Raw genomic sequence first — 14733 nt, 5'->3', positions numbered from 1 at the left:
GGCGTTGGACTGCATATTACTGTCTTCTGTCTGCTATTGCATCTGTCCCTGCCCCACGCGTGGCATTGACTGAGTTGCAGTTGGGTGCGTTTGTTACTTCATTACCCCACTTAGGAAGGAAACATCTTCAGTCATTTCCCTGTATGTTGCTGCTTCTCAAATGTGGTGTGACAGCAGTATTGGCAGCCCAGGGGCTTGGCAAGATGAGGACATGCCACGTCTTCCGAAAGGCGGTGAACACATTGAAAACACGTCTTGAAAATACCTCTATCTGTAGCTGCTTACATTTAGCAAATTGGAAAGATTCTTTTTCTAATTAAAAACAAAACCTTCATATTCAGGCTGAACTTGCATTTAGTGTGTAGGATATTATGAATAGTAAAACTTCTTTTCTGGTGTAGGGACACAGACTACTGAATGAAATCCTTCTCTCTTTAGATTGTTTGGTTCAGCACATGAATGCTGGGCATAAATCAGGACCTAAATGTATAAATCTTGAAAGCACTTTGTTATAATACTATAGTAACAAATTTTATTGAGTGCTCGTACCTCCAGATGGATTACCTCCATGAATAATGTATTTTCATTTGTAAGGTTTTATTGGCTGGGAATTATTGTGACATTCCAAACCATGTAGCAATGGATTGCCCCAATTTGGGATAACTAAATCATGGGGGTATTTTAGTGTCTTCTTTATTGTATGGATTAATCTCTAGCTGGTGTGTTTTGAGGCTTATAAAAGTATGTAGCATGTAGCTATAGTGTTGTAAAATACTTCAAGCTTTTGATGCTTCTGATGAAAATTACGTAATAAATCTTTGGGAGGCCCAGTTTGACCCGAACATCTGATGTCTTGCTAACATGATTCTGCATTTTCTTGTGGGGAAAAAAAAATAAATCTGTGTTTTGCATTAGATTTTTCTGAATTTGTAAAATTATTGAATATGACACGGTACTTTCAGATAACTCATTCTTGTATCAGTTGGAAAACTTATAATAAGTTTTTACTATATATGTTTTGATAATAAATTTGATTATAATAACTATAATGAATGCAGTGAGTATATTCACATCCAATTTAGATTTACCTGTGTAAGGATCTTTGTATGTGTGTATTTCTATATATATATACACAGAGATCCATACATAAACACACCCCATAAAGAGTGTTTATGTTAACTTGTAATAAAACTGTGAAGTGTTGCACCAGAGGAAGTAAGCAGGAGAAAATTACTTGAGGGAAAGATGGAACTGACTGATATTGGTCACTTTATTTCTGTCAAGTAATCTCAGCATCTTGCAAAGCAGGGATCTTGGGAACTGTGTAATTCACCTGTGATTGATCTGGTCAATCAGCTAATGCAGTTATGGTTTAATGTTTAGCTCTAATCAATAGAGCCATCTGGGAACAGTGCATTAGAAAAATTGAAATATTTTATAGCTCAAAGAGCCTTAGCTATGTTGTGTACTTTCTATAAAAAGATATATCATATATATATATATATGTATTTAGAGATATAATTTGTAGAGTCTACTAAGTGTTGTGTGTCATGCAGTTTCAGTTTTCCACACGGTTTTTAATTTGTCTGGAGAGAAGAAAAGCAAATATTACCTTTTAGAGACTTTGGTACTATCATGCAAAAAACCTGCACCCCACTGAAGTGATCAAGTGTATTGTATTCTGTTCTCTGAAGTAGTAGCAAAATAGTAGCCATTATTCCCCGAGTTGTGCTTGACCTCAGTAATACTGATGCATTTGGCAAAAAAAAAATAAAAAAAGTTTTGTCATGGGCCAGTACTGAGATTAAATGCAAGTAGCTGTGCTGGTCTAAACTGTTTTCAAATCAAAAGAAAAAAATCAACCCAGGAGGACAAGAAATGTGCTAAAAAGGCTGAAGATGGAGAGAAAGCACAGGAAACACTCCTGAAGTAACAACAATTCGCTTTGTAGTAAAATTGTACATGTAGCTAGGTTGAAAAAAATTCAACCTCTATAGTTTGAGGAAGTATTTGCTTGTATTATTAAGAGATTTGTTTTCTAAGAACTTGAGATTTTCCTGAGTAAGTGATACAAAACAGACTTTTTTCCTATAATAATTAACAAGTACAATTTAAGATGTGAGGTTGTTTTTTAAACAGTAATGTGAACACCTAATGTGAACTTTCTATTTTCATAATTTTTGTTGGGGGACAGGAAGGAAATGGGTCAAACATTACTGGAGACTGATGCGTCACAGACTGATACTGTCCTCCCTTGTCATTTTTTTGGTGAATGGACAGTGTCTGACAGACAATATTTATCTGTCAAGGGTGTGTTTAGCTGATGCATATAATAAGTCATTTCTTGCTGTCCCATTATAACCTGAAGGCATCTGGTTTCTAAGGGCTGTCATTTCACTGCCTGACACTGCCATTCAATCTTCAATGGGTTATAGAGGAGACAGTTTTGTAATTTTTAAGTGATATTTTCTCTTGGGATTGGGCTAGGAAGAAGGTCTTTCCTCCTTCTGACTGTATCATTATTATGTATTTCAGTAGCTCTTTGTAAATCTAGAGTCAAATATGCATTAGTACTGTTCTTTGTTCTCCGTAGAGTTCTTACGTTAACACATTAATGATGTAGCAACATTCTTAATTTTTAAAATGGAGAATTTCTGATTTTGATGGGGAAGGCAGGAGTATTCATATCATTTATATTAACATACAAAGTTTAGATTCTCTGAATAGCCCTTTGCAGGCATTTCTCTTTCACCATTGATAAATTAGGGAATTTAAACTCTTATAATCTATAAATCACATGCATTAAGAAAATGGTAATGAATGGGAGTATGGTGTGCACTGAAAATGTAGTGATTGAATTGATATCCGTAAAAATTGAAATGTGAAGACACTGTGTGCTCTCTAGTTGTTCTTTTATCCTTTTATTTAATGCTCATCCATGCTTCTGATTGCTGTCAGCACTGCTGACATTTACAGATGGGTGCATGCATCTTTCTTGTATTTACTTCATAAAAAAACCCCACACCAACAATGTTCTGTTTTGAGCCTATGCCATGTGCTCCTTATACCTGAAATTAATGCAAACTGCTCAAAATCATTACTATCATTGTTACTGAAAATCATTTATATAATGTAACTCTGTAAAGTGTTGCTTATGTTAAACCCCCTTTTTTATGTTTTTGTCTTGGTGCAGGTAGAAGAGGGCTGGTGGGAAGGTATACTCAATGGAAAGACTGGCATGTTTCCTTCCAACTTCATAAAAGAATTGTCTGATTCTGATGATGTTGGAATAGCACAGGAAGAGCAAGTAAAGCCAAGTAAGGAAAAAAATATTATTGGTGTTCTGTATATACGTCTGTGTCTTTACCCGCTAACACATTGTTAGGGTACCGCGTTTGTATGTCTTGCTTGGAAGTGGTTTTGAATGCCATGTTCTTAATTTGTGCTGTGAAAGGGTCAGATGATGATGATAAGTGTGTACACCATGCTACCTGAGTTTTAATATTAGCTTTGCTTCCTGAGCTGTGTTAAGACTTGCCGAGCTGCAACAGACCAAGAACAGAGAAGACAATGATCATTATTGGATTTGTATTTCAAAACGAATTACAATTATTTTTTTTTTTGTGTCTTTAGATGTGGAAATTGAGCAAAGTAACCAAACATCTACAAAGTGGCTGTGCTTATTTAAACGAGGGATTAAAGTGCCATGCCTTCTATAATGACTCCAGTAGATTTAAGGATTCATAATTATTGGTGTGGGACATGCGGCACTTTTTCCCTCCAGGTGCTGAGCATGTTACTATCACCTCCGTCACCCACTGCCCCAGCAGCCAAAGGGAAAAGGGCCAGAACTGGGACATGGACTTTGTTCTCTCACTTAACAGTGGGCCAGTACTGCTGCAGGTGAAAAGCATGTTTGGTAACTAAGTTTGCAATAGTATAAGCATGGTAGCGGGTTGTCCTATTTATAACTTCCCTTGGAGAATAACCTGAACCAAAAGTATGTTGTTATATGAAATGGACACTTGTTGGTCTTCATGTTTTTTCTGTTCTTCAAACAGATATTCTTGTTAATTTACTAATTTGGTGGTCAATTCTGAATCCTTAGTGAAAAGGAAAAAAAGTCAATTGTATTTATGTATTCAGGCTAATTCCACAACACCTGCCAAGGTCTTCCTATTTTCAGCCCTGCAGATATTCATTGTTATGTAGTGTTCTTCCGAGATCTCTGAACAAGCAAAAGTGAAAGGACTTCCAAGATCTTTGTAAGCTTATTTCAGCTGAAAAATACCAAAACCTTTGTAGTTCATTCTGTCAGTGAGAGGTAGAAAGTTAAACCGCTTCCTTTTTTTTCCCCCTCTCATTTTTCCATTTAAGGCAAATTTACCATCTTTATTCCATCCTACAGAAATAAGGTCCTAAAAAAAATGACCTTTGCAACGCTGAAAATTTTTTATATTGTTTTTGTAATGGAGTACTTATTCGTGTGTACTGGCACTGGTGACCTACTCTTGTGGTCAGTGCTGCTAAAGGTATTTCCAGGTAACATTCCTACAGACTGGAATTAAAATATTTTAAGGAAGTTAAAAATTTTAGTGTGATGGAAAGGGAAAAAGGGCATTAAGTGAAGTAAGTTGCCCATTTCAGTGAGATTGCAAACTCCTTTCTATAACCTGTATGTGTGATCGTGAATTTCCTTCATTATAAACACAGTGAGTCTTGGAAGAACAAACTGTGTAGATGTAGTTTCAGCTCTGGATTCTGTAGTGTTTGGTACTCTATAAATGGACAAGGTAAGTGATACTGTTCAGGATGGAATACCCCAATTTTATCTGTCAGAATGAATGAATTAATATTCCTTCCCTGGTTAATCGGGTAATATTTACTTTATAATGAGCATCCTAAAAATGTCTTTTAACAAAAACATACATTGGAGTGTGTAAAAGCAGCCACAAAGCATTGGCTTGTTTCATCGACGTCCATAATGGCACATGCTTAGTTCAAGTTCAGTTTTGTGTGCTGGTTCTGACTGTCAGTGGAATCTAAAAGCTGTGATACTTACATTGAGAAGATATCAGTAACACAGATATCGGTTTTGTCTCTAACTAAATTGAAGATAACTATAGCTGAGAGATGGATTTTCTTCTTTCTTTTATGTAATTTAACTCTTTGGAGGTGCTTTGTGGCTAGCTGAAATGATATGCTATTAGGAGTTATTTTCTAAATAGCAAAATACCTATAAAACAGCATAATACTTTAAACCTCCTCAGAGAGCGACAGGGACTCAAGGAATTTTGAGATTCTTATGAGGGTTATAATGCTTTTTTTATTTCTTTTTCTTAAAGTAAAACTATTGATTTAAGAACTGCATTTCCTAGCAGAGTTATGGGAAATATGCATGAACTCAGTTCTTTCTATGTGGTTTATGTAATTGTTACAAGTGTTGCTCTCTAACACATGGTGCTTTATGAGGCTCTATTCAGGTACACTGACTATCTGGATTTGAAAATCTCCATAATGACACGGCAGAAATTTCAGCAAGTTTATACAAACTGACTACGAGTGATAATCTCATTCCAAGTATCTGTGCTTAGTCTTAAAACAGCAAGATAAAACCCAAACAAGATTTAGCCATCAGGCTAGCATTACTGTTGAAATGCTCTGGGTAACATCTCAAAAGGGTGTACATTTATGCCTCTAGATCAGCTCTTTTCTTTGTGAATGACAAGACATGACAGCAGTTCAGCTCTGCAGTGACTCCCTTTTGTTTTGCTGGAGACGTTGTTTGAATATGTCTGTATCACAGGACTTTTTAAGGCAGAAACCTTGAAAATGAATTCTAGACAAGTCAGTGTGAAGGGGCTGTACCTGCGCGTTGAACCAGAACCTTAGATGGTCACTGAGGTTCTACGCAGCTTCTAGAGGGGCCTAGACAGGGTTGGGGTACAGCTCTGTAATTTTCAGCAACAACCTTGAATGCTTCAACCCAGTTTGTACAATGGATAAGATAACACTTGTCAGGTTTACTGGGAGACTTGGGAAGGTAGCATGGGATCTTTGGAGAAGGGGCACTGTGCAAATACAAGAGTATTTTTTAGTTAATAGTTAAATTTAATGCTTTGGTTAAACATAGTTAAACTTGATCTTTTAATCACATTTTACTGACCTTTTGGAAGAGCAAATGCAATTTTTGGTGAACTCAAAGTGGAAGAAATACAGAAAAGAAAAATTATGCAACTTGGCTTGTTAGGAATAAGGTGAATAAAAATGTTTATTTCTCTGTCCTTCTGTTATGACCTGCGCAGGCCCAATGGGGAGAAAGGTTTTGTCTGATTTTATTGGTTTTGTTGTGTCCATGTAAATGTTACGGCAGATCAGAGTAAACGGCCAGAAGGAATTACCGTGGTTTCTTTTCACACTGTGCCATAGCATAACCTCAGAAGTTTCTTCAGAACAAAAAGCCCCTTTTATGAAAATGTCTGGGGTTAGTTTTGGAAGTGCCTAAATATTTCTGAATACTGACCTGTGCTTCCCCTCAGATGGTGGGTGCTCAGCAGATTTGGAAGTGAGACTTACTAGATCAAAAGATTGTGGGTTTGATGATTTGTTTGTCTGTTTATAAAATATTTGTCCCAGCTGTACTGTGACTACAACATTTTTTGCCCTCAAAGGCACATTTCAGAATGTAATTATGGACAGCATCAGGTACCCTTAGAGTAAACAACAGTTCCTTGTTCTTTAAAGCATTCTCTTGAATTAAATTCTTTGACCGACTATTACAGCATGAACAGGAAGTATGCATTATAATTTAATTATTAAATGGATCCATATTAGATGGATACCTGAATTATAAGATTATTTTCTGTATTTCTCAGATATTTAGTATTAATTTTAAGAGTATTTTCAATACCACATCTTGCTATTACACCCTGTTGAGAAGCAAAAAGCTGTCATGGAGTCAAATAAATCATACCTGAGAGAATCACAACTTAATATTAAGGAGGTGATTTCAAAAGCATTTTAGTATGTTCATGGCAATGTCATGACAATATTTAAAAGTGGCCTTTTATACCTTGCTGTGTCTTGTATGTGTCTGTTCAGGAACTGGCCTCATGGTATATATAAAATATTTTTAGAACTTGTTAGTGATGGCCACTGAGAAGTCATGACTGCTGGAGTTAAAACTGATGATAGACTCATCAGCTGATGGTTCAGGCAGGCAACCTCCTGTATTTTGAGTTCTTAAAACTTTAGATGTCCATTATTGTCTCTCTGGCTCTCATCAATGTCATGAAGTTTAACATACCTTTCTCTTAGCGATGTCTTAATTGTTGTTTGACAGATTTAATAACATTCTGTCAATGGTATTTTTAAAAACAAGGTTGAAAGATGGATTTGTGGCTTTTTTGCTTCCTCATTCTGTACAAATAAGGCAAGGAGAAACTTTTGTTGTTACTTAAACTGCAAGAAGAAAACAATGAAAGGGCTTTTTACAACACATAAATGAGTATAGCCTTTTATTTTCTGAAAGTCCAACAGAATGATATGCGGGGGGAAAAAATACACATTTTTATTACCAAAATGGGTGTGATGCTATGTTGAGACAATTCACATGTAGTGGCTATTTTGCGTTAATATTTTACTGAAGGCATTAATTTTTATGTTGGTATACCTAGGTGAGATTGGCAACAAACTGGCATTGGTATATTCTTGGGCTTGCCTGGGTACCTCAGGTTTCAAAAAATACTAACACAAAACATCTCAGCTGCTTATGCCTTTGCCTTCACTTGAATTTCATATCATAAATGTCAGAGCATAGCATGAGTTATCTTGCTATCAGAGGAAAAAAACCCAAGAAATTAATGGGTTTGATAATAAAAATGTTATCTTAAAGATCTAAGATGGGAAGTGGGATTTGTTTGTGGGCTTTTTGGTTTTGTTTTGTTGCTTTCTTTTTTAATTTTAGTATTTTGCGTTTGTTAATGTATGCCGACTCAAAACACCTGATTAGGCTATTGGCTGAAAAAACTGATTTATTCAGGTATTAGTGTCCTATCTCTTCAACTAAGCATTGTTTGAGACCAGTTTCCATGCCCAAAACATTTCTAGTAAGTCATCTTGGAAAGATGCAGTATTTCTGATGCTCACAGGATCCTGGTATATTAAAGAAATGTGAGTATTTCAGTGCCCTGTTTGGATGTCAGCTGTGCTTGTTCGAGTGCACTACATCTGCATAAGGAGTGTTGAGCCACTGTGAGTACATCATTGCAGTAATAACTTTTTTCAGGCTTCCCCTGTGCTCCATGAGGAGGTTGAATAAGACAGACAAATAATTTCATTTGCAAGTCTTGCAACTTAATGGACAACAGACAAAAACCTAAGAAAAAATGCATTCTGTTGGACATTGTAAAGAACAGCTTTAGCAAAATCATGAGATTCTTTTATCTGACATACATGCAGTAAGAATATTTTAACTTCATGTACAATCAGATACTGTTAATATTCTCGTTGTTTTGCTAATGAGGCTTTAAAAATGTTAGTGATTGAAAATACAGATTAAAACTTCTTCCTCTCCCTTCTTTTTACCATCATTTGATCTCTTCACCTCCAACCCCCACCCTGCCCCTTCTCTTGTTTTTTCCTCTTTCCTTCTCTTGCCTGCTGTCAGGAAAATCTGCCTTTGAAGGGACAATTCTGTACAGAGTGGCACCGGCAAAGATTGACAGCTACAGACGCTATAACAGTGAGTGTGTTTCAAAATCAACAAGCAATAGCTTTAGTCCTCAGTACTTGTTTGATTTATCTACACTTGTAAAATGTGCCACTGCTACTCACTTATGGCTACTCTACATGCATATATCTGTCTGTAAGCTAAAATCAGTTTGCTGCTGATGAACTGCCTAGCCTTAATGCAATGAGAATGCACTTGTTCCTTCTGTGCATGTGTATGTTATATGTCCATATAATGTATGTGTGCAAGCCCACAATAAATTGTGAATTATATTGAATGTTTTGGTCTCAGCTACGGTTTGAAATTAAGACCATTTACTCCCATAATTTTTACCACGTGAAACATGAAGACTATTGATAATAACCACAAATCTTTGAATTAAAAGTCCTTCCGCTCTAAAAATAAAGTACCTATTGTGATTGCTGAATTCATAAAATATGCTTTGCTTTTCTTAAAGAACATTGTGAGGTTTGGGGTTTTTTTGTGTTTTGGTTTTTTTTGTTTTCCCTCTAAAATTTAATGCATGCTCTTCATTTGGCATTCTGTCTTTGACAGCTATTACTCACAGCATTTTGGTTGATAGATTTTTTTTTTTCTGCCAAGGAAAGTAAAAGATATAAAGCTACTTTCATTTCATGTTCAGGTTTTTGCCTTCTGCGTTTTGGAAGCAGGGAACATACTGCTTTTCATATGCTTTTACTACCCTGTTAATACAGAATAGAGGATGGTGACATCAGATGCAAGACAGAGGAAGCAAGGAAGACAGAAATCTGTCCTTCCACCTGCTTCCTCATCAAGAAATCTAGCAGAAAGAGATCCTACTGAGTCACATTAAGTGTGACTAAGTACAAAGTGTTCAGTCCTGTCCTCCGGTGAACAAGATGTTGTGCTAACTGGCATCTGCTTTCATCCCAGACAGTTTTCTCATCAGAAGATCCAAGCTGTGCTGCCCTTCTTCCTCCTTTCTGAGTTGGGGGTGTTTGCTCTCCTACCTCTGAGGACTTCTGTCTTACGCATGTTCACAGCAAAGGATGAAGTAGTTGAAGTGGTAGTCATCTATTCTGATAACTTGCACTTACACCTGCTTTTTTTAAACAAAAATCTTTATGGACGTGTGCAACTCTGAGTATTTCCTCATAGAGAATTATCTTCCTATCTACCAGAATTCATCTCTCTTCTGCAGCTCTACTCAAGCTTCCATTCAAGCTCTTGTTTTGACTGGAGCAGACCATGTGGCTGGTGGTCTTCACATTTCTCTGCTGCTTCTCACCTTATAGTCTTCATAGGTGCTTATGCATCACTCAAATTGCATGCTTCTTGCAGAGTTCTTAGACCATCATGTCCTCAAATCCACCGATATGATGAGCATAATAAGGATTTATGAAGTAAATCTCCAGTATGCTTGATTTCTGACTTCTAGCTTCAAATCAGATGCAAGGTCTGCCTTTGGCACCTTTAATTTCACAACATTAATCTTTCTGGGCAGTTTTGCCTTAACATTACCTTTCAGAGTTTTCCAGAAACCTGCTCTCTGTGCCCAGCCCATGTTCCGTTAAGTGTCAAACGGTCCTTCCTCTTTTCTCGTGCCGTTTAAGGTGAGCCTAAGTGAAGTCAGGAAGAATTCAGTCACCTTTCTAGTTGTGCTAGAGCATTTAGTTCTCCTTGTTAATAATACTGGCCCACAGTCGTGCCACACCGCAGAAAATCAATTTCATCGGACTGATTTCACAGAGTGCAGGACTGGATGGGTATCTACAAGTATGCTTGATAACCAGCTGCAAGAAGACAGCTTAACCCACAGTAAATTGTCTCACATTGCTCTGAGCAAATACCCATCTAAATGTTGTTTTTAAAGCTGACCAAAGATGTCCTGTTTAATACTACCTTCCTTGGCATTTGGTTGGGACTTGCACATTTTTTTCATGCTGAAGAGGTATTTTGCTTTCTCTGTAAAACTGCATCTCAGAAGGCCAGATGTCCAGCTCCATTCGTGGCCTGCTTGTTGCTTACTGGATTGGAATCTGGACTGAAATGGGTAGTACGCAAAATCAGGTCATCTGGGAAAGTTTTAAACAAAATGAGGCTTGGCATTGTTGATACTATCAGAGTTGTTATCTCCTAAACTAACGTGCAAAAAGGAGGTTTCATTATTCTTCCTGCTACATCTATTGGCAGCTCGCTTCCTGCATCCTCATGTTCTTCCAGAGCAGGCCTACTGAAGGTGTGGCCAGCTCCCTCCATTTCATATCTGATCTGTGGTCTTTATTTTCAGACAAATACCCATGTGCTTATGTCTCCAGTGAAAATCATTTGGAGGCATTCCACAAAATAGTTTTTGTTTAGGGATGTCTGTTTTAAAGTTGTTTTAAACACACAGCTGCTCTAATTTCAGCTTTCTGATTTCTCCATGAGTTAAGCTCGAGTCCATTCATAGCTTTAGATTAGTTATGCCCACGGGGTGCTTGGATTCACCTGTATCACATTGCATGAAGCGTTGCTCAACTTATGAAGCAAGCTTAGAGCTTTTACTTTACAAACATATGCTTAGTGCTAGAATACTTTTGTTTTGGAAGCCATTTCGCAACTGCTTTGTTTAAGAGAAATTTTCTTACGTAACCAAGACCTATAACAGCTAAATGCTGTTGAATTAGTGTGTAGCTGCTTCTAGAGATACCTTTCACCGAGATATGCAAGATTATCTCCTGCATAAGCACTCGGCCTTGCCTTCATGTGCTGACATGGCTTTTTTGGTCATTAGGTATGCCAGGCTCCACTCAGCAATAATTCCAGCTCCTTTGTCATTCTGCTCATTAACCTGCTGTCAGAAGATTTTTGCTACTGCGTATGCTGGGTGAAGAGGGACACACGCAACAAAAAATTACTTACTTGTTTTGTTGATCACAGCCCTCTTTTCTCTCATCCTGCAACTTTCCTGCACCTCCACGAAAAATGCTTCTTGGATTTTTTTTATTTTTACTGGTTTAATTTCTCTTCCTTCACTTTCTTTTTCTTCGAAGATGCTATAACTGAGGAACAGGGCAGATACAACGCTTGATTTGACAAATATTTGCCTCTCTTTCTTTATATGTGGATCCACAATGCTGTCAGTAATAGATATTAGATATAATGGAAGAAGATGAGACAGGATCGTTGAAACAGAAATATTCGTGAGTAACCTTAATTGTGTTTTCTATTGCTCCATCACTTTTTCTTTTTTTTTTTTCCTTCCTTCCTCTAATCCTTGAGGAGCTATGCCTGGTCAGAGTTTTCAAAGAAATCAGTATGGTTGATGTATTTGTGACGTTGTTAACCCCATTTAAGAGTGTCTGAATATGAACGATGTTAAATGAGAAACCTAAATGTGGATTTTATCAGTTCTGAAGAGAAGACAGTTGCAATTCTTTATTTCACCTCAACTTCTTGTAACTTGCTTACAAAGAAGAACATATATTAAATATGCATCTGCTACAATGAAAAATAACATCTGAGAAAAAACAATGCTAAAACTGGGTGAAGGAAATTTTTATGATTAAAAATAAGCATTTTTTTTTTCTGGAGAAGGAATGTACAGATGGCGAGCGATTGGGGGTGGTGGGTGGAAGAATTATGTTGACTGGGGTGAAACACATTAAATCCTTCTGTTGATTCGGATTCCCACTACCAGGTGGTTTTCCATGAGTCTCACAAAAGACCAGTTTTTGGTTAGTGGCAGTTAAAGAATCCTTTTGGTTATGGTTGCTTGTCTGTCCTTTCACGTGTAATAACATGTTCCTTTACTTGGTGAGAACAAGGATGGTGAAAAAATAGTTCCAAAATGAAGGCGACGATGGTACAGTTGTAGAGCTCCTGAATGAATGATTGTTTCTATTCGCTCTTACAGTACTCAGGGAAATGGCTGGGGATGAGGTGAAGCCACCAACTTCCATATTGATGGCTCTGTGTTCATGCTGCAGAAGATGCTTGCGCTGCCCTTAATGCATGCTGCTTCGTGGTGCTGGACACCGCTCCCCTTTTCCCTGCATGATTTCTTGTGCAAACATAAAAATCTTGGGGCTGTTTCTTACGTGGCAAGAACTGTTGTACTAAGGAAAACAAACATGCTGAAAGGAAATGGCAAAGTGTTTAGATTACACAGTTACATTTCTTCAAGGAATTTAACTGAGAATAACAAATAATGGCTGATATTGAGATAGTCTGCCTCAGCCGTTTGTACATATGTAAGCACTAGTGGTAAAGAAGCATAAATTTGTTTTTTGAAAGCGTGAATTTATTAACCTTTAAACTATGAAGGATCAACATGGCTTTGTTCTACAGTAATGTTTAAAATCAAACCTCCTGTTCTGGTTTTGATTTTTTTCTGATTCTATGAAATGTTATTGGGGATGGCTTCCATAAAATACAGCTCAAGATAAATACCTCTTAGTCAGTGGGTATTTTTTCTCTCTTTGCCAGTATGTGAGGAAAAGGAAGAAGGGCAGTTCCTGTCTCATCTACTGCAATTGCCTTGTATAACTTCACCTTCTTTGTCATTCAGATCAGTCACTCGGGCGTTCCACACTGTCATTCTCTAAATAGAAGGAAAGGACATATTTCCCCTCGCCTTCCTTCCCTTCTGCAAAAGGCAAAAATCTCAATAAGCTCCATTTACACAGTTCTTTGTTCTATTAAACACAGTTGACAGTGTTTCTCTCTGGCTGCCAGACCAAATCAGGAGATCCTTTGCATCCTCTCAGGTGTGTGCCTCTGAACAGCTGACCTTTACGTTGCTTAACAGAGCCAGCCTGAGAAGCGCTTAGAGGGCCAGAGCATCATTGGCTTATACATTGCCAAAGTGGTCTGTCTTTTGCCCAGTGCCATAAATTGTCTGCAGAGAGAACAATCCAGAATAAAGAACAGAAATTAAATTGCTAAATAACAGCTCGAAATAGAAAGCTCTGTAAAGCTCACAATGTATTCTCCTTTTTTCCTGCCATTTTAAGTTATTTAGAAACAATTCATTTCCTGCTTTGAATGGAGTTAATTTTATCGCAACTGTTTATTGTTTTTTTAACAGCTTTAGTTTACACAGCCCTTTATCATCCGTAAATATCTTTCTGATTTAGAATCTTGGTTTGATGCCAGCACAGCTCTGGGGCCATGGGTGAATTAAGTTTGATGTTGTGGTCTCTTTTTAATCCCTATTTGAGCTAATCTGTTTTGGTACATTTCAGAATGTTGCTCTCAAAAGACCTGTAACTGGCATAGCGGGAGTGTGGTGTGTTTCAAATGTCTTGAGAAAACTAATCTCTCTTATATACCCATAAAGGAAAAAGTGTGCGTAAAGTGTGAAATTCCTCCAGACAGCGTTGTGAGAATTTAATCTTCATGAATACTAAATTATCTTCCGTTTGTAAGGAGCACGAAGCAACAGAGAATCTTAGAGCTCTGAGTGTTTTTAAATAGCCGTGTGTTGGTAGTCCCTTATCTTGTCCCAGCCAAAAATTAGGAACGGTTGGCTTCTGGGAATTTTAACATCTTGCTGCTAGCGATTCTGCCCTTGTGCAGACAGACTTCAAGGAGCTTACTATAAAAGTGCACCCAACACTCAGATTTGAGCTCTACCTTGTGGTGCAGATGATTCAGCAACAATAAAGCCAAGTAAAAGAGTAGTGTCTTTGCTTATAGAGCCAGAAATGGACAGTGACACCCCCAAAGGACTTATCTCCTTCCTGAGAAATGGTAAAGATCTGAAAAATTTTCATACTATGAGGACTGGTGTGATTGTAGGCAACATTGAACACCTTGTTGGTGTTACGTACTTGGTTTGTCAGCTCTCCAAATGCTGACAGATTCTTGAAAAGTTACTGTTAAAAATTTAAAAAAATAATGAAATTGAGAGGCCTGACTACTGTAGCCTTTATCCTGTCCTAGCTATATTTGAAGCATTTAATAGCTAGACTTAAAAGAAAAGCAAAAGATGTGCTCAGTGCTTTTGAGGACAGCAGTTTGCTGAGCTGCTGGCC

General features: G+C 37.4%; 1 protein-coding gene across 6 annotated transcripts in view; it reads left to right on the top strand.

Moving 5' to 3' along the window:
* SH3KBP1 (SH3 domain containing kinase binding protein 1) overlaps positions 1 to 14733 on the top strand; it is a 229643-nt gene that overhangs the window by 120838 nt on the left and 94072 nt on the right. For 4 of the 6 annotated variants that reach the window (XR_008464532.1, XM_054189028.1, XM_054189011.1 and 1 more), the window contains 2 exons: positions 3194 to 3317; positions 8669 to 8743. Coding sequence is in view for 5 of the 6 variants with exons in the window: in XM_054189028.1 (XP_054045003.1) it covers positions 3194 to 3317; positions 8669 to 8743 (199 nt within the window). In the remaining variant the exon portion in view is untranslated. The remainder of the gene's footprint in view (positions 1 to 3193; positions 3318 to 8668; positions 8744 to 14733) is intronic. The other 2 variants (XM_054189020.1, XM_054189003.1) reach the window with 1 other exon arrangement.

Source organism: Rissa tridactyla, chromosome 1 (assembly GCF_028500815.1).
Source record: "Rissa tridactyla isolate bRisTri1 chromosome 1, bRisTri1.patW.cur.20221130, whole genome shotgun sequence".
Taxonomy (NCBI): Eukaryota; Metazoa; Chordata; class Aves; order Charadriiformes; family Laridae; genus Rissa; species Rissa tridactyla.
This window is presented reverse-complemented; position numbering and strand designations above follow the sequence as displayed.